The sequence below is a fragment of the Anolis carolinensis genome, chromosome 3 (genome assembly GCF_035594765.1).
Source record: "Anolis carolinensis isolate JA03-04 chromosome 3, rAnoCar3.1.pri, whole genome shotgun sequence".
Lineage (NCBI taxonomy): Eukaryota > Metazoa > Chordata > Lepidosauria > Squamata > Dactyloidae > Anolis > Anolis carolinensis.
The window spans coordinates 74435910-74460821 of record NC_085843.1 but is presented as its reverse complement, the minus strand read 5'-3'; the positions used below and the strand labels follow the sequence as shown (position 1 = coordinate 74460821).

General features: G+C 40.5%; 2 protein-coding genes across 2 annotated transcripts; both read left to right on the top strand.

Moving 5' to 3' along the window:
* The first annotated feature begins 6940 nt into the window (after positions 1-6940).
* Positions 6941-12301, top strand: LOC100555985 (claudin-8). Its single transcript, XM_008107616.3, has one exon. The coding sequence runs from the start codon at positions 10337-10339 to the stop codon at positions 11003-11005; it is 669 nt and encodes a 222-aa protein (XP_008105823.2). The 5' UTR covers positions 6941-10336; the 3' UTR covers positions 11006-12301.
* A 9903-nt stretch (positions 12302-22204) lies between these two features.
* On the top strand, positions 22205-24696 carry LOC100556182 (claudin-8). The gene has a single exon (XM_016992499.2). The coding sequence runs from the start codon at positions 23513-23515 to the stop codon at positions 24182-24184; it is 672 nt and encodes a 223-aa protein (XP_016847988.1). The 5' UTR covers positions 22205-23512; the 3' UTR covers positions 24185-24696.
* Positions 24697-24912: the final 216 nt, after the last annotated feature.

Below are 24912 nucleotides of genomic sequence, written 5' to 3'. Positions count from 1 at the left end.
GTTTGAAACTGACATAAATGTTCAGTTTAGATCTGCTCTCATTGAGCTTAGAAATTCAGTTGGTTTATGATTCATTATCATGATCTACAGAGCAGCTGAGAGGTATTTGCCACCCCCCTCCCCAAACAAAGGTGGAGCAGCTAAAAAACTTTATTCAGAAATGGCATAGTGTTCATAGGGCAAATTCAAATGCTAGTCCAATTGTTATTCTGGATATTATTATTCCAATCTATGCATTCTCCCCAAATGAAATATATATTTGTTAAAAACCACATTAAAATATAATTACATTCTGTTTTCAATATGTAATTGGTAATTCTTTGGTTGATTGAAGTCTCACTGACCAATACCTGACATATTTTGAATATCATAATTATTCACACTGATTTTATAATAGAGGTTGAAAACAGTTAACAAATAATGAGACAACTGAGAAAAACCAAAACATGCAACAGTCATGTCTTGAGCCTCTTTCTGGACCATTGGTAATTGGTATCAGCTTCTTCTGTTAGCTCTGGTTATCTGTGAAGGAAAGAGGTCCTAATGCATTCATCGGCCAGGGTCCCATTAACAGTACTACAACTTACAGTAAAATATTCTGCCACAACTGGCACGGTAACATCCAGTGAATCCTGGGGTTGATGGAGTACAGCTGAAAATTCCCAGCCAGAGAGCTTTCTGACTTCATCAAACTAAAAATCCCAGGATTTCAAAGGATGCAGTTATTGTTGTTAGAATGAATATAGTGTTAAATTTGTGTAGTGTGAATAGGTCCCAGGTATGACTGTCTTTCCATTGCAATGAAGTGATTTTCTTTATAGAGATAATTCCTTTGCGTGTGTACATAAATCATTTCATTTGAATGGATGAAGAAGCATTAATGCCTAATGCATATAATCTTACCCCTTTAAAGCAGTATATTCTATATATGCTAGTTTAAATTCTTTTTGATACAAAATTGACGTTAAAAAACTTACATCGACTTATACGCTGGTCAGTGCTGGAATAATCACCCAATGCAAAAGCAGTAGCAAGAGGCAGAGGTGAAAAGCACTCCCACCATATTTCACCCCCTTTGCCAAAACTGGAGAAAGAACGTTTTTTGAGCAGCATTCAGCTGTATGTGAATGCAGTGCACTTGCCATTTGGGATGCTTGAGATGAAGTGGAGCAGCAGAAGCCATTTTTAATAGAGGCTTACTTTAAAAGCCTCTGCTCCATTAAAAATGGCCACTACAGTCTGTCTTTGGAGAGACTTGTGCAGCAAACCCTTATTCAAAATGACCACTTTACTCCATCTCAATCACTTGAAATGGCAGACATGCTGCATTTTTTGGGCACCCTTGCATCACTGCTGAACAGTGATCTGGCCATACACACAAAAAAGGGGGAGCGAAGAGGGCTGTGTATTGTTGAAGGCTTTCATGACTGGAATCACACGGTTGTTGTGTGTTTTCTGGGCTGTATGGGCATGTTCCAAAAGCATTCTCTCCTGACGTTTTGCCCAAATCTGTGGCAGGCATCCTCAGAGGTTGTGAGGTATATATAGGGTTGCCTTTGTTTCTCCGGTTTAGGCAGTGGTGGGCTAGTGGGGTGGGAGTGCTTCTTGCCTCTGCTGCTTGCTACTGCCTTTGCTCTGGGTCCCTAATATAAAAAGGTTGCTTTCCTTGCTCTTCTCTCCTCTTTCCTTTACCAGGTTGCATTCTCATTTTCCTCCTCATTTCTATTCCTTTCCCTATCTTTATTTGTATAAACGTAGATATTTTAATATTAGCAATGTAATTTACAATCCCCCATTATAATCCCTCAACTAAACAGATCCTCTCCTTCTCTTTAGCTCTATCTAAGTGTGTTGTCCCCATGCATTTTTAAAAGGGAGGAAAAGCTTTGTTTGTTATCCCTTAGTTTTACTGTCAATTTATCCATGCATTGAATGCATAATTCCAATTTTGGCTCTAAAACTGACTCTCAGTTTATACATGAGGTTTGCTTATACACAAGCATATGATGGCAATTTGTTACTACCAACTGACTAGTACAAGGTGACACTTAAATTGTTCATAGTAGAAAAGTACACGTTGAACAAAATTTGATTTGTGGTTGTTATTTTCTTAAATGACCAATTAAAGCCACAAGACATTCCAAAAATTACGGAGGTATTTACATCTCGCTTCTCCCCCCTAACAAAGATGAAAAAAAATATCCATTCTTAGAAAAGCACTCACAACAGGAGCTTAAATAATGTTGGCATTGAAAGGCAATAGAGTACATAACTGCAGTAACAAGGAATAGTAAGGAGCCATAAAGGCAAGCATGAAGTAGTACTTGTCTTTCCAATGTTTCAGGATTAAATGTGCATCCAGTTCCATTTCAATAGAAAGATGAATATGTAGCAAGCACTTCAAATGAGCCTTTCTCAACTTTTTTGGGGGCTTTTGTTTGCAGTTTGTAACTGTGATAGCCTTATAAGTGTGACAGCCTTATAGACCTTCATTTGCAAGTGTGGAATAATTTAGCAACCTGAAAGTGAAGCCTTTTTCTTTTACTGCCTGGAGTAGATTCATTATGCTAAGAAGATCTCTTCAAAACAGTTCTTTGTGGAACTCTAGTGCGAGAAAAAGCACAAACTTTGAGATGACGTCATGAACACTTTCACAAAATGGCTTCCGTAGTGGGAATCATTCCCATTCAAATTTGGAATACAAAGTTCATATTGGGAAACTGCTGCATTTTGCTTTTTGGCCTTCAAGTCTTCAACACAAGCTGCACAGCTTTTATCATCCTTTTGTTGCAGCATGACAACGATGTTCTCTCTGCTTTTTTTTTTTTTTACCATTAAGAGCTTGGGTGTTGTTTGGGATTCGCAGCTGACAATGGAAGCTCAGGTCACTGCTGCTAGCAAACAGGCCTTTTCCCATCTACGACAAGCAAGGCAACTGGCACCCTATCTATCTGATGAGGCTCTGGCAACAGTCATCCATGCCACGGTCACGTCTAGGCTGGACTATTGCAACGCCCTGTATGTTGGCCTTCCAATGTCCATGACCCGAAAGCTCCGTATTGTTCAGAATGCGGCAGCCAGGCTACTCACAAGAACACCCATGAAATGCCATATAACACCAGTGCTGCAGCATTTGCATTGGCTTCCAACTGATTACCGTGGTCTATATAAGTTGCTAGTTCTGACCTTTAAAATTCTTTACGGCCAGGGCTCATCGTACCTTAGGGATTGTCTCTCCTTCTCCCATCATCGGAGGTCGCAACGACCATCCCAACGCAACTTACTTTATATACCGGGTCCTAGAGAAGTGCACTTGGAAAGGACCAGATGCAGAGCTTTTTCTATTTCTGCCCCTGCCTTATGGAATGCCTTGCCGCCCTATATGAGAGCCATGCGTGAGTTAGGGCCTTTTACCCTAGCACTCAAGACCTGGCTCTTTACTAGAGCTTTTGATCTATGTTAATTTTATCAATATTTGTATGTATGTATTTTTATCCTTTACAATTTTATCTTGTAAATCGCCTAGAGCATCTTGGATGGAGGGCGATTAATAAGTAATTAAATGATGATGATGATGATGATGATGATGATGATGATGATGATGATGATGATGATGATGATGATAAATAAAGCTATAATAATTTTCAAGTCCTACAAGTCCATAATAACAGTTTGGCTAAAAATGTCATTGCAACATTGATGTTCCATGAATGAAAGACAAAAATATTTCTGAGGAACACAGAGGTGATGAATGTATCACCTTGATCACCTAATTAAATTTATTTCTGATGGATGCTCCCCAATTTCTTCTGTCTGTTTCTGAACTCTCTCTCCTGACCTAGCTAAGCACAAAATTTTACACATCCTTCTCAACAGACTTGGGTCAATGAAACCTTATTATCTTTGTGTGTATTTGCCAGAAACAAACAGGACAGCAATTTAACTTCATAAAAGCGCTATTGGGAAAAGTCAATTAAGTCATCACTTCCATCTCCTTGTCAATACAAGATTGCTCCCTGTTGCCTGTTTACTAGTATGCTGTGAACTGAAGTTGGCACCAGTACTGATTTTAAGAATGACTTAAGCTTTAACTCAGAGTTAAGATGTAGCAAACCAATAATAATTATTGCACCGTTGTGTGCTAAATTGCATGGGCTGCTGAATGTGGCACATAAATGAATGTTAGACTGCATTTTCTTTGAGACTTGACTAGTGAGCATGTATGCTGGAGCTTTCTTTGCAGTAATATCTCAGTTGTTTTGAACTCCATTCTAAGGGAAGTCAAGGTGGCTCTACTGAGTTTCTAGGTGGCATCAATTATCGCACTGTCACACTTGACCTTTGGATCTTAAAGCCAGGGTAGGCTTTTGGGACTGTTTTATTTGTCTGTGTTGCTAAAATGATATGTAAAATACTTGTTCAATCCATGTTTATCTTCAGTATAATTGGTCCTCTACATTTGTGAGTTTCTACATTACAGATTTGATAATCCATTGAGATTTTAGCTGCCGCTTAACTAGCTCAGATTCCCAGAGAGGGGCTGGTGGAGTGGGTCAGGGAAGTGATTAATGCCTCCTTACATCAGGGCAGGGTCTCTGCAGGTCTCAAGAAGGCTGTGGTAAGGCCACTTTTTAAAAATATTCCCTAGACCCTTCTGTAGAGGACAACTACAGACCAGTATCTCCCATTTATAGGCAAGGTACTGGAGTGTGTGGTGGCTTCACAACTCCAAGGGTTCCTTGATGAAGCAGATTATCTAGATCCATTTCAGTCTGGTTTCAGGCCTGGTTATGGGACAGAGACGGCTTCAATCGCCTTGGTGAATTACCTACACAGAGAACTGGACAGGGGGAGTGTGTCCCTGTTGGTTCTCCCGGACTTTTCAGCAGCTTTCGATACCATCAACCATGGTATCCTTCTGAGTCACTTTTCTGGGATGAGGCTTGGAGGTACTGCTCTTCAGTGGCTCTGTTCCTTCCTGGAGGGACGTTCTCAGAAGGTGGTGCTGGGGAACTTCAGTTTGATTCCTTGGCCACTGGCCTGCGGAGTTCCTTAGGGCTCTGTATTGTCCCCCATGCTGTTCAACATATATATCAAACCACTGGGAGAGGTCATTTGGAGTTTTGGAGTGCAGTGCCATCTATACGCAGATGACAACCAACTCTATCACTCCTTTTTACCTAATTCCAAGGAAGTGGCTAAACTGATGCTTGGCAGCTGTAATGGACTTGATGAGGGCAAACAAATTGAAGCTTAAACCAGACAAGACAGAGGTGCTCCTGGTCAGTCATAAGACAGATCTGGGAATAGGGATTCAGCCTGTGTTATATAGGGTTACACTCTCTCTGAAAATGCAGGTTCACCGTTTGGGAGGACTGTACTCCTGGATTTGGCTCTGAACCTGGAAGCCCAGGTGTCAGCAGTGACCAGGAGTTATTTTGCACAGTTAAAGCTAGTGTGCCAGCTGTGCTCGTTCCTGGAGAAGTCAGATCTGGCTATGGTGGTACATGCCTTGGTCACATCCCAGTTGGACTACTGTAATTACTACATGGAGCGCTTTTGAAAAGTGCTCGGAAACTTCAGTTGGTCCAAAGAGCATCAGCCAGACTGCTAACAGGTTCTAGCTACAGAGAGCATACAACTCCTCTGCTGCAACAGCTCCACTGGCTGCCAACACATCTCCGAGCACAATTCAAAGTGCTGGTTTTGACTGTATCTCTTTTTATGAACTTGGTAGACATTTACTAGGGAGGTCCTTCTCTCGATCCCACCGCCCACTCAAGCATGCTTGGTGGGAACACAGGAGAGATCCTTTTTGCTGGCTGCTCCCAGACTGTGGAACTCCCTCCCAAGGAAGACCAGGATGACCCAATCACTGTTGGCCTTCCACGGACAGGTCAATACCTTCTTTTGCCAAAAGGCATTTGGGGAAGGATAAGGGGCAGGCTGTGGTTTGGTGTGACCGGGGGGGATGGGGGGCTATGAGTTTTATAGGCCATTTTAAGTATATTTGTTGTATTTTAATGCTGTTTTTACCACTCTGTTACTATTTAATTGTTTTTTTAAATTTTGTTTTGCACTTTTAAAGCTTGTCTAGTGTGTGATTATTAGCTGCCTTGAGTCCCCATGGTGAGAAAGGTGGGTTATAAATACAAATAATAATAATAATAATAATAATAATAATAATAATAATAATAATAATAATAATAATAATGTATCTCCTTTTCTCAACCCATTGATCTCCTCATCTTAGCTGCATCTTTTTATGGTTGTCGAGGCAGGAGGGAGTCACTACCTCTTATGCAATAATCTTCTACCCATTGGACTCAATGTTCTTCTCTTGCACCCTCCTCCCAAGTGACATGTTTATGGTAGTATCAGGAAGTGGCCAAGTCATGTCTAACTATGTTCAAGTAATTGATCATACAACTGTCAAGGCCTCTTGAACTTTCTGGCCCGCTTCTCTGTAATTCTAAGAATTTTCTACCCTTCAGGACTGCTGGGGGTTGTCAGAGTTGTGTTCCCAGAAAATAACCTCTAAAGCAGGGATGGGCAAACATTTTTGCCTTGGGGCCATATTGCGGGCCTGGCCAGGACGGCCAGGCTGAGAGGGAGGGAGGCCGGACACACACATTGAATGGGTAGGGTCTGGGAGAGGGCGGGGGCAGGGCAGGGCTGCTCGCTCCATCCTTATGCCAGGAGGAAGGCGGGACACACGGCAACTGCACAGATCCTCCTCCCCTAATCCTTGGGCAGTTCTCTTGGCATTATTCTGGGAGGAGGGCAAGACAGGTGGCGGCTGAGAGTGCTCCAGGGGGTTCTCAGCTGCCATGTGCTTTCCTTGAGCCATCCTCCCAGCATAAGGATGGGACCACTTGCAACACCCTTATGCTGGGAGGAGGGCCAGACACATGGTGGCTGAGAGTGCTCCAGAGGGCTCTCAGCTGCTATGTGCCTTCCTCCCCCATCCTTTTGCCATAAGGACACGGTGGGCCAATGTGTCCTTCTGGCAAGAGGACAGGGAAAATGAGGAGGGCCAGAGGTAAGCACCCAGGGGGCCACATCCGGTCCCCGGGCATTAGTTTGCCCATGCCTGCTATAAGGTCGTGTTTAATAATGATAACAACAACAACAACAACAACAACAAACCTTATTTGTACCCAGCCCCATCTCTCTAAGGGATTCATGGCATCTCACAACATGAATAAATACAAAAGATAAATAAGAAATAAAATAAACAAATAATCACTGTGGTGGTTCATACGTGTGCAATGCATCCTTATGTGATATTTCTAAAGCCCAAGTGTACTCATGTGATCTATTTGAAGAATCATGTGTTTGTAATAAGGCATTGTTCCTTGAAATACTGGCATAATAGAATCTAATTTCAGCAAAGCTTGAAAAACAAAATACTACAATTGCAGGCTGAAGAAAGGTGCCTGCCTGCTAAATACAAAAAATAAGGATAAACATTTCAGAATAATACATGTTGTGTTTACACTTGATGTGAGCATTTAAAGAAGAGCTTCTCCAAATGGGAAAGCCAAACCCAAGAAAAAACAGTGGGCAAAACTAAACAACTGTTTTGATATTTCTATTTGATACGTCCTGCTGGCATGAGTGTAAATTGAGAAGTTATTTCTAAGAAAACAAGACAAAAGAATCTACCCTCAGCACTTGGATATTTTCAATATATTTAGGAATGTACAGAAAGTTGTAAGCCAGTGTGTGATTGCTGGGCTGAGTTTTGATGAGGACTCTAGGAGACCAACACGGAGCCATGGAAACCTAATGAGTGACCTTGGGCAAGTCACACTTCCTCAGCCTCAGAGGAAAACTATAGCAAACCTCCTGTGAATAAATAGTGCCAAGAAAACCTTGTGATAGGATCGCCTAAGGTTTGCCATATATCAGAAATGACTTGAAGGTGCACAGCAAAAACAAAAAGCAAACACCACATGGGTCTTTTCTCACACTAGTAAATTTTTGTGTATGAAGATTGAATTTGTTGGAATCTATTCAGAAATGTGACAGTACCGTATTCACTTGCCAATGCAATGTTGCTAGATCAATGTAGGGTCCTGTTCTAACCTTCCCATGCTGACATCCTTTCATTCTGTCTCGGTGTGCTACCCCTTTACATTTTCCTATGCCTCTTCTGTTTTTGGATGTACCCTGGGAAGCCAATTATCTACCCAATTATCTTTATCTTCTTTTAGAAATACCTTAATTGTGTAATCTTACTACTATACCAGACTTTTTCTTGCTTAAAAAAGTAATTTTATAATGTGGATATACCACATGTGGCATAAGCTGACCACAGAGTTGTGATGGAGGAACTAGATCTCTCTAGACAGAACATTATAATCAAATCTGTGAATAATCAAACCCATAAAAGTCAAACCTGCAAATGTAGAGGGCCAACTGGAAAAGGAAATGTTTGATTTGATGGACTCTTCTGAGAGGCTTTGTCCTTGTCAAAAGAAAAGCACACTTTATTATTATATACATAAGCAAAATCGATGCATGTATTGAGATTTCTTGTACATAGAAGTTCTATTTTATGCCACATAAACAAGTTATTAACTGAACAGGTATAATTTAGCCATGTCATTGATTTTTTTTTTACAAAGCTCATATAACTTTAGGATAATAAGAATGAATCTGTATCATGCATCTTTTTTCTACATATTTTAGCAGAAGTAAATATGGGTGTCTTATTTTACTTAATGGGTTTCGGCTGGTTAATAGGTGGGAAATTATAGGAAGTGGAAAATCAGTTTTAACCCGGAGGTAGGAATGGGAACAAAAGCTAAGTTTAAATACAGTTATTGATTGGATAATGAGATGAATATGGATTTCACTACAAATTAATCTAATGCATTGCTTAGTGATGGCATGTCTGTCCCATTCCAAACTGTTCTCTCTCTGTGACCACAAATGTGGAAGATGTCCTCTACCGGTTCTGCCCACATTGATAAAAAGGCAGCTAATATGTGGAGAAATAAAGTGAGCATGTGCTTTATTCAATGTGTAAATGCTTTGTTTAATGCCCCAAATTGTTAAAAATATTATGTAAAATTACGTTTAGATGATGTGTATAATGTATATACAAAATATCTCCATCTCTCATCTCCTAGACAGCTCTTTATACACATACAGGCAAATATAGATACAGTGTTCCCTCACTTATCACGGGGTTTATGTTCCAGGACCACCTGCAATAAGTGAAATTCTGCAAAGTAGGGGCACTACATTTATTTCAATATTTACACATTATATTAGTAGTCAGGTGGCCTTTTTCTCCTTTGCAAGCCTTCTTCCTGCGCTTCTTCCTCTCCGGTGGCCTGCCAGTTTCCCTTTTGTGCATGCGCCTCCCTTTCGTCGGCATCCAGAGTAGCCCGGCTGGACACCGACGAGAGAGAGGGCGCATGCGCAAAAGGGAAACTGGCACCTTTTGCACATGTGCACCTCTCAGAAAAAAACCGCGAAGCAGTGAGGGAGCAAAAAGCAAACCTCACTTGCAAAGTAGGGAGAGAACACTGTATTCCAAAATCGGGGGTGAGGGTGAATTGAGGGGAGTACTTCTGGTCCCAAGTATTTTTGGTAAAGGATACACAATTTGTAATTAATTTAATTCTATTTTAATGTTCACTGTTTATGTTTTAATTGTATTGTTCTTTTATATTGTAAACCATTTTGAGTCTTATTTTTTGAAGGAAAGAATATAAACATAATAATTACAATAACAGTAATGATTTTTAAATGAAAGTACCTGATACTAAGATGATGAATGCACCTTACAGGTTTTAATATCTGTCATCTTCTCTTTATTTTTCTCCTCATTTAGAGGGAAACTGTGTTTATGAGTGTTCTTTCTGTGGTACCTTCCCTATTAAAGCCACCCTTTTCCTATTTCAGAAAGCTAACCTAATAATCTAATATTTCACGAAGAGAAGACAGTTAAAGGACAAGTAATTTTCCTTAGAGGAACAGGTGTGCCTTGGGAAGACTTTTGTTGCTGCATACCCTGTTATGTCAAAGATTTCATTGGTTTTGAAAGTTGTTAAACCTGATGGATAACTTTATCCTTTTCAATCAACAGGGCCAGAGGACGCTCAAGACAGTGAAAGAATAGCCAAGAGCTAGCTGGTGCGTATCCGATTCAAACCAGTTTGCATTTGCAGAGTTTGTGCACGTAACCACAGGGCTGCGAGATGGTTAGGAGACGTGACTCTTTAGCAGATAAGCCGAGTCCACCAAAGTAAAGCAAGACCCACCTTAGCACTTGGTTCTGAAGAGCTCTGTTTCAGACCGTTTTTGTCAAAAGGACGAGATGGCTGCTGGTGCTCTACAGGTTGCTGGACTAGTCCTTGGAAGCATTGGCTCAATTGGGACCTTTGCCATCACTGGCATGCCTCAGTGGCGTGTGACCGCTTTCATCGAAAACAATGTTGTGGTGTTTGAAACCTTCTGGGAAGGCCTCTGGATGAACTGCCTAAGGCAAGCCTCCTTCAGGATGCAGTGCAAGGTCTACGACTCCCTCTTGGACTTGCCTCCTGACTTACAAGCTTCCAGGGGTCTCATGTGTTCGGCTTCGGCTCTGGCTTTCCTTGCTTTTGCAGTGACCATCCTTGGCATGAAGTGCACGCAGTGCACAGGCAATGATGACCGTATCAAGGGATATATATTGCTAGCAGGTGGCATTACGTTCATCCTGACTGGCATCATTGTGCTCATCCCTGTGTGCTTTGTTGCCCATAACGTCATCCGGGATTTCTACAATCCAGTCGTCACCTTGGCTGAGAAACGAGAGCTTGGAGAAGCCCTTTACATAGGTTGGGTCTCTGCCTTCTGCCTTGTTGTTGGAGGGGCCATTCTTTGCAGTTTCTGCCGTTGCACCGAAAAAACCAGGAGCTATCGCTATTCTGCACCTTCGCAACGTACTGCCTACCACAGTCAAAGGAGAGCTGAGAGCGCATATTCTAAAAGTCAGTATGTTTAGCTGCCTCTTCTTTCATCCATCTTTCTGAGATATAGTAGCTTGAACATTCAACAGGAGTCTTTGCCAGGACAACACGTTGGATGATATTCATGGGATTAATTGAATTCTTCAGACCAAGCAATCTGTACTATTACTGGCAGTGTCTTCAGATGTTTCAATGCATGGATGACAAATCATAATTTAATCTTATGTCAATTTAGGTATTGTTTTTTCAATCAGCATCTATTAAGAAATATACATGTGATTGTAATGATTTGAAGTATTTGGGAGGGAGGAAGAGATGTTGTAACTCAAAATTTAAGAAGTCCACTATATTTTAAATATTGCTTTAGTGTATAAAATATAGCACAATATCATTAAAAATTATGAAAGGGCAAATGCTGAAGAGAAAACTTGTCCAAAGAATGTAATGACTTCATTACCGTCACAAGGCAGGTTTTATTATTAGAAAATAAGCAAGTACAAAATGAACAGGTACAGATTACAAAACTAGGAAAGTTGCTGCATATGACAGAAATGTAGTTGCCTTCCAGAAGGATCCTTCTCTAAATTTACTCTAAAATCTACTTTCAATCTTCAGTTGAATTTTTAAAAAACATACACCATTCTTTTTGCCAAAGTGTTATTTAGTTCTGTGTTTTGAAAAAGTAACATTTTGGATTTTGTTTGTCTTAAAAATGAAGTCTATTTCAAAACATCTGTTTTCTTCAGAAATGCTTCATTAATGTTGAAAAGTATTAGCTTTTTACTACTAATAAAAACTATTAAAAAACATACAACTTGTAATCTTCTTGCTCAATTAAGTAAATAATGTGACTGATTCCCTGCCTGTTATTATGTGTTCAGAGTTTTCAAAACCCTTTAAAAATATATGCGTAAAGCTGCACACGTAACAAGTTTTGCAAGATCCTCCTGCCAGCTTACAAGATATACATCTAGTCAAAGCACAAGTATAGTCTAAACATTTGTGTAGCTGCAAGAAACACACGGACAGGAAATTCAAACAAGATGAGGAAGCTGAGATACATTTTCCTGTTGATGAGTGAGAATGTAATAATTATTCAATTTATATCCTGCCTTTTTTTCCAAAGACTGCCAGTGGTTAGGGTTGCTACTATTTGCGCATAGTATTACTATATTTTTCTGAATATATTTCTTATGTATTTATGCATGTGCATATACACACTGTATTTGATCCTTGCTGACTTGACAGGCCACTAAAGAACACGACCCATTCTTCTTACAGTGGGTACTAACATTGCTTGCAGTTTAGAGGTTTACTCCATCAGATTTGTCTAACATCATAGGGTATCATAGGGTATTCCTGGCATTGTTTCCCTGTATTTTGGTTGTTCAGTTAGCCATGCCTGTTTCATGCCCTTCTCCCATCACTCTGTAAAGCAACCCATTATTGGGGTTATTGTGTGTGTTCCAGGCTGTATGGCCATGTTCCAGAAGCATTATCTCCTGACGTTTCACCCACATCAATGGCAGGCATCCTCAGAGTTTGTGAGGTATATTGAGGTATAACTCTGAGGATGCCTGCCATAGATGTGGGTGAAACATCAAAAGAGAATGCTTCTGGAACATAGCCATACAGCCCGGAAAACACACAACAACCCTGTGATTCTGGCCATGAAAGGCTTCGACAACGCATTCAACCCATTCTTCTTATCCTGAACTTCCACTCTGCCTGCCTCTGGTTCTGTGACTGCTTTTTCCAGAAACATACTTCTGTCTACCAAAGTAGAAGGAGTTCATTAATGCTTTTCCAGCAACAATATGTTTAGCCTGTTATCTGACTCAGTTACAAACGAGGCGTGACATTAATTGGGGGGAAATGCAATTAATGTGCATGTCTCTTGCTTATCTAAGTAATGTCTCAAGAGAAATCTCAGTTGGCTTCCCCTAAAATACAAATAGTAATTTGAGAAAGTCAATTCTTTTTTTGGGGGGGAAAAAGTCAAGCTCTACATCCCATAGTTCTTAGACTGGATCATCCAGGCTTCACTTCCCTATAATCCATTAGTAGTTTATGTTGACATAAATGCCATTACGTGAGCAGTTCCACTTCCTTAGAGGTTGCACAAGGATGTTAGTAAGATATTTTTCATTGGGTGGACAGAAACAGAAATGGGTGAGCAGGGTTGGAGCATCGTTACTATAAAGGAGGTTTAACTAAAGGAAACAAGATTTTGCTAATCACAGAACAACAGATTATATGTATTAATATGGATTTGCACAATTAAGGCCTACTTTGGCTTAACTATGGGCCAGGCCCGTATATGGATTGACAGTTTGCTGGATTAGCTGTTTAGCAATTCCTTTGAGACTGCATATGGAAGCAATATGTTCAAAGTGATTTTCTCCCTAACTTCTATATTAACTCTACCCTCAAATCTGTTTCACAGATAGATGAAATGAAAGAGTAGGGGGAAGCTTGCTTCAGGGAAGATAAAGTTTGCTGAAAATCCATGAGCTCCTTTTTAAAAAGCATTCACAGTTCAGGAGATAAGAACTTGAGATGGAGGAAGTGTTCTTTTTGTGAGCGATGGTTTTAAGGAAAGAAGGAAATGATTCTAAAACAGTTGGGGTATTGCTAAAGAAGTAGTGTGGCATTAATTTTAAGAAGACTTAAGGTGTAGAATTAATGTAGTTTGACATCTCTTTAACATCCATGGCTCAATGCAATTAAAGTTGCAGTTTTACAAGGTCTTTAGCCTTTTCTGTCAAAAAGTGCTGGGGCCTCACCAAACTACAAATCCCACTATTCCATAACATTAAGCCATGGCAATTAAAGCAGCGTCAAACTGCCATAATTCCACAATTTACATGTGCCCTTGAGAGAAATCCTAACTGGCCAAGTTTGCCAAGACATGGCTAAGCTGACAGTAGATTAGTTGGGGCTATGCTGAATCAAAACCCTTCTGGGCCCAGGGACATCCGACCTTATGGATATCCGACACTATTTGTTGTTATAGTGTGCCTTCAAGTCATTTCTGATTTATAGTAACTCTTTGGTGAATCTATAACAGGGTTATCTTTGGCAAGATTGGTTCTGAGGAGTTTGCATTTATCTTCCACCAATACTACTGATACCATTAATATATGCATAAAATAAATAAATACAGTAGAGTCTCACTAATCCAAGCCTCGCTTATCCAAGCCTCTGGATAATCCAAGCCATTTTTGTAGTCAATGTTTTCAATATATCATGATATTTTGGTGCTAAATTCGTAAATACAGTAATTACATCATAACATTACTGCGTATTGAACTACCTTTTCTGTCCAATTTGTTGTATAACAGGATGTTTTGGTGCTTAATTGGTAAAATCATAACCTAATTTGATGTTTAATAGGCTTTTCCTTAATCCCTCCTTATTATCCAAGTTATTTGCTTATCCAAGCTTCTGCTGGCCCATTTAGCTTGGATAAGTGAGACTCTACTGTAGAGATATACTGAGGGCTACCCTTGTCATGGCCTAACATCATACTGGTATTGTGGTTTTGTCTGTGCATCTAGGGAATTTTGAATCTGGCATAGTTTCGTTGTTTTGTCACCGGCCCTTTCTTTACCCTCGTCCCCCTTTGGTTCTTTTGCCAACAGATCTTGCCATTTCTGCTGCTAGATTACTCCTTCTGCAGATCTCTGAGATCTCACTTGGTAGAGACTTGCACTGAATGTTAACCTTCTCATAGAATACGTTCACCCTTCAGTTAGTATTGAACTACAATATGCATATGTAGTTACCCTTCTCCTTATTCATTCATTCATTCATTCATTCATTCATTCATTCAATAATTCATTCATTTGGTGAAGTCTTTGCAAAATTGCCTCGAATATTTGAGGAGCAACGTATGATGGAATGGGATATATCATGACCACTAGTCAATAAGGTTATGGGCCCATGGGCAATGGACACATAGTTGTACAATAAAGAGCCTTTGTTAACTTCTGGAAGAAAGAATGGAGGCCTTCCTTGAATTTTTTTTTGGGGGGGGGGGGGAAGACAACAATGCAAAACAGTTTGATCAGAATTCATAGCAGCAGAAGAAACTATACATATGTTCCATAGGCATTTTTTCATGTCAGGAGCAACTTTCAAAACTGCAGGTTGCTTCTGGTGAGAGAGAATTGGCCACCTGCAAGGGAGTTGCTCAAGGGATGCCCAGATGTTTGATGTTTTACCATCCTTTTGGGAGGCTTCTCTCATGTCCCCACATGGGGAGCTGGAGCTGACAGAAGGAGCTCACCCGCTTTCCCCGGATTTGAACTGCTGACCTGTCAGTCAGCAGTCCTGCCAGCACAAGGGTTTACAGTGTTCCCTCACTACTTCGCAGTTCACTTTTCGCGGATTCGCTATTTTGCGGTTTTTCAATAAATTCTAAGACTATTATAAATCATAAAAAATTACAATTTACAGCCTAAGGAAGGGAGGAAGGAGAAGCCAAAGAAAGAGAAAAGGAGCCCAAGCGGCAACGGGAGGAGAGGGAGACGATTTATCAACACACAATTGGTTGATAAAGACTTAAAATGGTGTATAATTACTAAAATAATGTATAAATATTAAAATAAATATAGTGTCCCTACTTCGCAGATTTTCACTTATTGCGGGTGGTCCTGGAACCTAACCCCAGTGATAAGTGAGGGAACACTGTAATTCATTGTGCCACCATAGGCATAAAATGATTGTTAAACAACTCCTGTATCATTTATTTAGGTAAAAATACATATAAGCCCAGTGTTTACGGATGTGAAGCACTTTACCAGGCCAAAATACTGTTACATTCACCCCGCTTCCCTAAGAAAATTCAAGGGCACATAACATATGCAGGTTTTGTTCTTCTTGATATTTGTAGTATTTCCATCTCTTTACAAATATACAAGTCTAGCTTAGGTGAAGATTCTGTTTATATGCTCCAACAAATAGCTGATATACACTGGCTTCCAAATCAGATTCCTGAACTTCTAGATTCCAAACTTACCATAGATGTTATTATCTCATAGAATACAAGATCTCTCATCTCTCCCAAATTCTATCTTTGTATCTTTCTAGCTACTTCATCCAGCTAGGCATTTCTTGAGGGAGTTCAGAACAAACAGTCTAGCACAGAAGTATAAAATTCATTTTGATCGAGAGCCACATCAACCTTATTGTTGCCTTCAAAGGCCATCGATGGATGGAGAATCTGAATACAGAGGGCCAACTATACAACTATATATAATGGGAATTGCTACCCAACAGCCCTTATAGCTCTGAGGTTGAGGAAAAATTAAAGGGCATTTTAAAGCCAGACATCACATCCATAAGCCTTGCATCTAAATGCAAATCCCAACTTTCCAGACTGAACACAACAAATGGCAGTCTTCCAGTTGTTCCTGTATCACAACTCCCATCAGCTCTAGTCATGATGTCTATTGTCTAATGATGAGGTATACAGTAGTTGTAGTCCAGCATCGGGAAGGCCACTTAAAATTCAAGGCGTTCCAGATGCGGGCCATATTCGGCCCGTGGGCCTTGAGTTTGACACATGTGCATAGCTCACATGGAAAAATATTACTAGAATCAGTGGTTCTCAACCCGTGTGTCCCCAGGTGTTTTGGCCTACATTGCCCAGAAATCCCAGCCAGCTTACCAGCTGTTAGGATTTCTAGGAGTTGGCCAAAACATCTGGGGACCCACAGGTCTAGAAGATGGAATTCCAGGAGGTGGTTTTTCTCATGCATCCAGGTAACAAATAATGCCTGCTGGAATCCCCCTTTCTGTAAAATCATTAACAGTATAGCATCCTTCTCTAATTTTCATTCTAGCATCCTTAGATTCTATGACTAGTGCCTCAATGGGGCATAATATTATAGCAAGAGGCCACAAAACCATGGACATTTATGTGGGATCTGCATGCAAGCTTAATGGGATTTGTGTTTGAGAAGACACATTTCGAATTGGAATTTGAAAAATCCTGAAACACTGTGAAATGCACTTTGAACCACATGTTATAATAAATGGAATGTTCAGGTCCTTAAAAAAAGGTAACAAATGTGAATCTGGTGTTATCAAGGTAGATTATACCAGAACCGTATTTTCTAAATCATTACATTGAAACTAATATCGTCTCACAGCCCTGCCTTAAAAATACGGCTAGTAACATTTTATAGAGTTGTTCTCTATTTCTAACAGGAGAAGAAGTAGATGGAGCCATTTTTCCCCACTATAAAGATGTCAGTCTAGGTTCAGAGTAATCTCTCTTCTTGTACCCTATTGGGTTATTGTCTATGTAGTTATTGGTCATATTTGTGTGGCTATATATTCTTCTACTGTAGAGACTATTGCTCTGTGTTAACTATAGCGGGATATTGTGTGTGTTACAGCGAGGAACTAACAACATGTCTTTAATTGTCTGATTGCGTCTAGTTTTCAAGTAGTTTCAAGTTATGATTCTACTATAAATGGGATGCATGCGTTAGGCAGAAGACTGCCTTGGAGTAATGCTGGCACAATATATTTTGACTGTTTTAGGCAGTGCAGTGATTTCTTCACCCATTCACTACTAGAGATGTGAAATGTTTTGTTACCCAAAAACAGCCAAATTATTATTATTATTTTATTTTTTTTGCACAAGAGGAAAAAACATAACAACAATATGGATAACTGCCAATTTGCTCTCATGATCTATTACCTGAGGTGGCTACTTTATTATCTCTCATAATAAGGCCAGAAGTGTCTCAGATCTATTGGGAACATGCCACCTCTGACAGTTGAAATGAAGATACACTGATTCATAGGGATAACTAACTCTTTCTTTGTTCCAAGGGGTTATCCAGCTTGGTGTCCAGAACTGAAAATGGGTTCGATTATTTTACATCATAGCATTCCTTTTTATCTTTACCTGGTTACATTTGTTCTAAACATCTCCTGGGAAACTACATTGACCAGTCCTTCTGCCATTTCTTAAATTAGTATTGTTTGAAATAAAAAACAATATTCTAGGCAAACCATTAATCATTGTCACTGATTTATTTTCGTAACAATGAAAATTGAATTTATCCCACCTTAATAATCACTCTTAATTTCATTCCATTTCTTAATTAGAATCATAGAATCATAGATTCATAGAGTTGGAAGAGACCTCATGAACCATCCAGTCCAACCCCCTGCCAAGAAGCAGGAAAACCATATTCAAAGCATCCCAGAGAAATGGCCATCAACCTCTTCTTAAAAGCCTCCAAAGAAGGAGCCTCCACCACAGAGAGCTCCTATAACTTCCCCTCAGATATTTAACATGGCTATCATGTCTCCATCTTGGAGAAGATCATGATGCTGGGGAAAATGAAGGAAAATGGAAGAGGGACCAACCAAGGGAAAGATGGATGAATGGCATCCTTTTAGTGACTGGCTTGACCTTGAAGGATCTGGGGGAGACGACAGCCGACAGGAAGCTCTGGCTTTGTCCATGGTCCATGAGATCACGAAGAGTTGAAAGTGACTGGACGAATAAACAACAACAAACACATCATGTCTCCTCTCAGCCTTCTCTTCTGCAGGCTAAACATGCCCAGTTCTTTAAACCACTCCTCATAGGGCTTATTCTCCAGACCCTTGATCACTTTAGTTGCCCTTTTCTGGACACATTCCAGCATGTCGACCTCTCCTTTCAATTGCAGTGCCCAATAATGATTCTAAAATAACTTGAAATTCATATAATAACTTTAGATTTTGATAATTTGTAGGTTTGATTTAGATGATGATATATATTTAGAAGTCTTCTGTAAGCTGAAGAAGTTAAATTTCATCTTTTAAGTCTTTTAACCATTGTAAAGAAAGCTGGAAGTCATTGCCATTTTTTTTGCTTTATATCTAATTCTACTTTCTTTATTCTCTCTCTCATTTTTTCCCATATTTTTTCCTTTCCTCCCCCCTTTTTATCATGTGTAACTTTCAATGTATTTAGAAATCTTTAAGTAAATAAAAATATAAAATGTTTGCTAAAAAGGAAAAGCTGAATCTTTGAATTTCTGGATTCTGACTGTGTTTGTGGAGCTCATAATACCTATATTCTTATTTCTCCCACTTAAGCTGGGCCTCTCATGCTTTTCTTTTAGCATTATTCAGTTCCATTAATTATCCAGTCATCTGGGACTAAATTAATGACTGAAGCATGCATACATACAAATACATCTTATTTCTTCACTCAGCATGAATCAAATCCTGTTCCCTAAATAAATATTTCCTGTTTTTTTAGGACGGAATGATAGTGAACAATTTGGTATGTGGGCAGCCTAGGTCATTTCCTACTATCAACAAAGAATGGAAAGCCTTGCTTATTATTTTGGTTCTGCAGTCACAGTCCCGCATAACAGATCTTTCCTCCCTTATTCTGGATTTCCTGGAATGGAAACTTGGCAACTTCATTCTTCCCTATTCTCTTTGTTCTTGCATTTGTAGCTTTCTTAAATGGAGCACTTCTACTGTTTTTCCCAGAAGTCTCCTATGTAGCCCACAGAAGACCTCAGTAACTGCCTGAGTTCCCATCCATGCTGGGAAGGATTTTGGGGTGTCCTAGGAAGTGTAGTGGGAATAGGAGATCCAGTAGTATCGGGAGGTACTATAATTCAAAGGGAATCCTCTGAAAGAAAGCCTTTCTTAACTGGCAGCACCCCCTCCAATGCTTACCTCAAGAAGCAATTTGGAGTCATACCACATAGGATGTTCAAATTCAGGAGACCTTGCAGCAGTTTGTCTGACTCTACTGAGAAGAAGAAGACTCGATCCTCCCCTTCTTGTTGAATTAGCTGAGTGCAAACTACTTTGGTCCCTTGAACTGGGGGCTTCAATAATCCATGGCTTCAATAATCCATACTCAGTGTGGAGTTCTTCATGCTGTACCCATGATGTTCCACAACTTCTGGTTCAGGCATGCTCCAGAGGTTTGCAAAAACTCTGGAACAGCTCAGCAGCTTTGGCACAGTGGGTACAGAAGCCAATTTGGGTTGGTCCATTTTCCATATGAGCCATCACTACTGCTTATTTATTTATTTACTTATTTCTACCCTGCTCTATCTCACCCTGGAGGGGACTCAGAGCGGCTTCCAGTTTTGGCAATTATTCAATGTCACATTGTGACAGAAAACATATGATACACAACATATTAAAATTTAAAATCAAAATACAACATATCAATACAATTAAAAACTGTTAAAACATGCCACTCCCCTTTTGCTGCAGTCATCAGTGCAGATAAAAAGGATGGATTGGGCACGTGTCACCATTTCCACTTGTGCTCCATTAGAGATCTTGGCTGTCAAGGGTTTCCTGTGCTGACATCAGGTGTCTGCACATCCAAGAAGGAGGAGAGGGGTTGTTCTAGACTGGCTCTGTAATAACCAGCCCATGTAGCTGAGACATTGGTTTGCAGCAATTGAAATAATCTGAGGACAAAGGAAGAAAACAGAAGAAGGAGAAGAAACTGGGACAATTTTAAAGCAGCTGAGAAAATGGAATGACAGAGGATTAACTAGAGCCATCCCTGCTGAACTGGTACTTTTGGAGGTTATGACACAGCTAGTGGAAATCAAACATTGGATCTTTACCAGAGTGGGTTTAATATTTTTCCAGCTTTATGGAGAGCATGGATAAACTTTTGATTTAGGGGTCTGTCCAGTCCAATTCCCATTGAAAGATTCTCAACTTCAGGAATGTGTGGTGCTAGTGAGAAAAAAGAAATTTCTGTGATAAGCTGTGAACATTTTTCATAGCAGATGTTTTCTTGAACAATAACAACAAAAAAGAAGCAGGGAGAAAATACAGGAATGCTACTGGTGGGAAAAATGCCATTGTCTGAACACACACCCATAAAATTTCATTAATTAGGCAACACTATTGCATAATACATACTTAATCATAAAACAGCCTTCCTCACAGAATCTGTATTAGTTCCCCTCATCCGTTCAAAATATCCATTAACATTTCATTCTGCATGACATCACAACAGAAGAACTTTTTGCTAAAGGTAGCTCACAGAAGACAACCAGTTTTTGTTACAGCTCTTTCCCCAAGTCACCTACCTCGCCATGCCGGGGCCAAAAGAGAACAGGAAGAAGACAAAGGTCAGCCAGCTCCATTCTTGCAGTTGCCTGTAGGAAGAAAGAAATCTTTCAGATTTTCCCAGGGTTTTTAAGAGAGATGTTTTCTTCCTGTTGCTGTCTGTATGAACAGAGTCATTTGGCCCCAAGTCACTGAATAGCAGTGGGGGCAGTCATCTAGCCTGAAAACAGGTAAGCTTAATGTGTGTGGAGGGAGGAAGACAGCAATGCAGGAGTTCAGCCTAAGGACCTTATCATATTATGGTCAGGATTTGCCATACATTGTGATGAATCCATGGGGTCCCGGTGAGGGGCGTGGAGAACCCGTTGCCTCACACCCTGCATTGCCCGACTTACCGCTGGCCTCATACCACCACTGAGCATCTCCCCATTGATGCAAAGACAACACAGGAAGCCTCGCATGTTGATGCGGCCGCATACGCAACTTGCTCTCCCCTTTTGCCATGGAGCCCAGCCAGAAGTAGATGTTATCTTGCTCCTTTTTCATGTCAGGAGCGACTTGAGAAACTGCAAGTTGCTTCTGGTGTAATAGAATTGGCTGTCTGCAAGGACGTTGCCCAGGAGATGCCTGGATGTTTTGATGCTTTACCATCCTTGTGGGAGGCATCTCTCATGTCCCCACATGGGGAGCTGCAACTGACAGAGGGAGCTCATCCATGCTCTCCCCGGATTCAAACTGGCAACCTTCAGGTCAGCAGTCCTGCTGGCACAAGGGTTTAACCAATTGCACCTCCAGGGGCTTCATGCAGCTAAGGGGGGTACACTGCTAGTTCTGTCACTGAGTAGAGTGTAACAAATGTCTTACGACCTCATCAGATGTAGAATGAGGAGTGTTGTCTCCCTGTTTCTCTCCACTGTTGGAATGGAGTCCCTGGAAGCCCATCACATGATGCAGGGCAACTTCTAGTGGGACTCCAAGGGGCTCTGTTTTGGCAGTGGAGAGGAAATGGAATCCAGAGTGCTCCTGGAGGAGTTGTGTAACACCCGTCTCCTAATTGAAGAAAGTGAAGAGGATGCGGGGGAAGATTGATCTGAAGGGGGAAATGATGGGGGAAGACAGAAGACAGACCCCGACAGGAGGGAACACAGCCTGATGGTTCCCTCCACTGTCCCATGGCTTTCCACCACTGTCCCCCACTTCACCTCTGCCCATCTGAGGTCTTTAGGCAACAGAGATTGGATGGTAATTGTAGCAGCCTATGGAGTTATTTCTCCTGAGCCTTTCAGATGTTCACCAGAAGGGTCTGTGCTGATCCCTATTAATGATGTATGGATGCCATCCTCTCAACTGGCAGTCTTGTCAGCTTCTCTGTGTCACACACCAAAGGGGGACAGCAAAATTTCATAGGTTTACTTTTTGTGGGGATCTGATTTCACCACAGTTATAGAAAACATGGGAAGATGATGGAAAAGGGGTTGGTGAAGGAACTTAATGGAAAGAGAATGAAACTATATAATAGGCGCAGAAGCTTCATAATGTGATTGAGCTCCTTGGAGCAAACACTTCATCTAAGCCAGGATCTAAATGTTCTCCGGTGCTTCTTCATATATACATTTGTATGCATCTCTTCGTTTTTTTTTTTTGTCATAGGAGAGATACCGCATGTTCTATTTACCTTGTGTTTCTTTATATACATAAGGCATCCACTGACAATCAGCGCACATCTATATATATAGTTAATTGGGCAGGGCATCAAAAACATTCACAACATCCTTTGTACTGTTTTTATAATTACATTATGTGCCTTTCTACACAAGTCACATTTTCTTGTTCTTTGCAATGCTCACGCGCATCTCAACCCCACCCTATATGCATCCTTAAATTTTCATCACCAGCAAGCTGTAAATAGTTTGATTTAGGTAACATTCATACCAGACAGAACACCAAGCTGAGTTGACCCCTCTTGTTGACACTGGGATAGTAATAAGAACTGTATAATAATTATAGTGCTGTAATTAAACAATGGAAATTAGAACCTAATCATTTAATTATAGTGTTGTGGCAACACTAAAATTAAAAAGCAACAAAGTCAGGTGAGAGACGTCTGGACTCACCCCTACAAAGCTTTTGATTGGCTACAAGGTATTAGGACTTGACTTTTTATAGAACCTCACACGAAATAAATAGATGTTCTTTCAAACGACGTAGGAACGTCTCTCTCCCTGTTAGTCTCCATCTGCAGCACTGAAGAACAATATTAAATTGGAAACTTATTTAATTTGGGGGCATGAGGAAACTAGACTTCGCATCTATGTGGAGGATGAAGAGCCCTCCATCGTTTTTGTCTGGCTGCTCTTTTCTGAAGAAAATTTGAGAAGCGCATTCCCTCTGAAAGGATATAAAGAATTTATTTGGTAAAGTCTTGTGCTAGTTTGCTTGGGTGACATTTCCTGAGAAGTCCCATGGCTTGCTGTGCTTTGCAAACGGTGGCCCTGCTGCTCGTGAGCATTGGTACACTTGGAACATTCACTGTCACCCTGCTGCCTCAATGGAAAGTATCCGCCTTCACAGGAAACAATATTGTGGTCTTTGAGAGGATTTGGGAGGGCCTCTGGATGGCATGTGTCAGTCACATCCGACAATATCAGTGCAAATTCTATCAGTCCACATTAGCCCTTCCAATGACTTTAGATGCATCCAGAGGGCTAATGTGCACAGCTTGTGCATTGTCAGTTGTTGCCTTTCTGATTGCTGTCTCTGGCACAAAGTGCATACGATGTCCTGGCAAAGATGAACAAGCAAAAAGCAAGCTTTTATTGTCTGCTGGAATCATTTTTCTTCTGACTGGGGTCATTGTGTTGATTCCTGTTTCCTTGATTGCCAACAATATCATCAAGGATTTCTACAATCCAGCAAACCAACTTGGCCGGAAATATGAATTGGGAGCTGCCCTCTATTTAGGTTGGATCACCTCTGGATTTCTAATCAGCGGAGGAGCTATATTTTGCAGTTTCTTCTCCTGTGCAGAGAAGCCTGGCGGGGACCGATATCCAACACCAACACCAACCAGCCACAGAGCAAACAGACCTGAGCACATCAGAATGAAGCCCCTAAGTGTGCATTCGTATATCTGATGATATCACTTGTGTACGTGTGTAGCTTGTTTTGGACAACAGTATTGATTTCCTCCTTCTCTATCTAGGAGATCATAATCATCTGGATATAGTGAACCCAATTCATTTAGATTTCCAGCTATGAACTTACTTTTAGGATGTGCAAAAGCATGTGGGATTTAATGCCACACATCCACTGGTGCCGTAAGTAACTATCCCACAGCATGCTAACCTGCATATGTGATATTGTCTCCATGACAATACTGTACCATGGTATGCTTCTTCTGACAGTCTCTGAATTCAGAAGGAATGTGGTTCTCCAATGAAAAACACAAGAAGAGTTTCCAACTTAATTTTTAAAAACCCTTGGACCAGCTGCAGCTGCCACTGATGAGGCAAGCAGAGAGAAAAGGGAAGAATGCGGAAACATGACAGAATGGCACTCACTAAATAGAAAAAAAATCTCTGTGGCAACATAATCCAGAACCTGGATTATTTTAAATTAAACTACAATAAAGGTTCCATACCTGTAAGAAAAAGTTACTCTTTGACTCATTTGCCTCCAAATCAGAGAAGGGGGAATGTATTCATTGTAAGAGTATAGTTCTCTTTCAGGTGTGTTTTAAATGCCCAGTTCTGCCTTGTGTTTGTGATATACATTTTGTTAAATGTGACCCATTGAAGCTGAGCTACACTACAATAGCCAGCCACTACGATTACAAAGGTTAGTTACAAGGTTTCGGCTATTG

Coding starts and splice junctions, on each gene's coding strand:
- LOC100556182 (XM_016992499.2), top strand. CDS start 23,513: ATGGCTTGCTGTGCTTTGCAAACGGTGGCCCTGCTGCTCGTGAGCATT.
- LOC100555985 (XM_008107616.3), top strand. CDS start 10,337: ATGGCTGCTGGTGCTCTACAGGTTGCTGGACTAGTCCTTGGAAGCATT.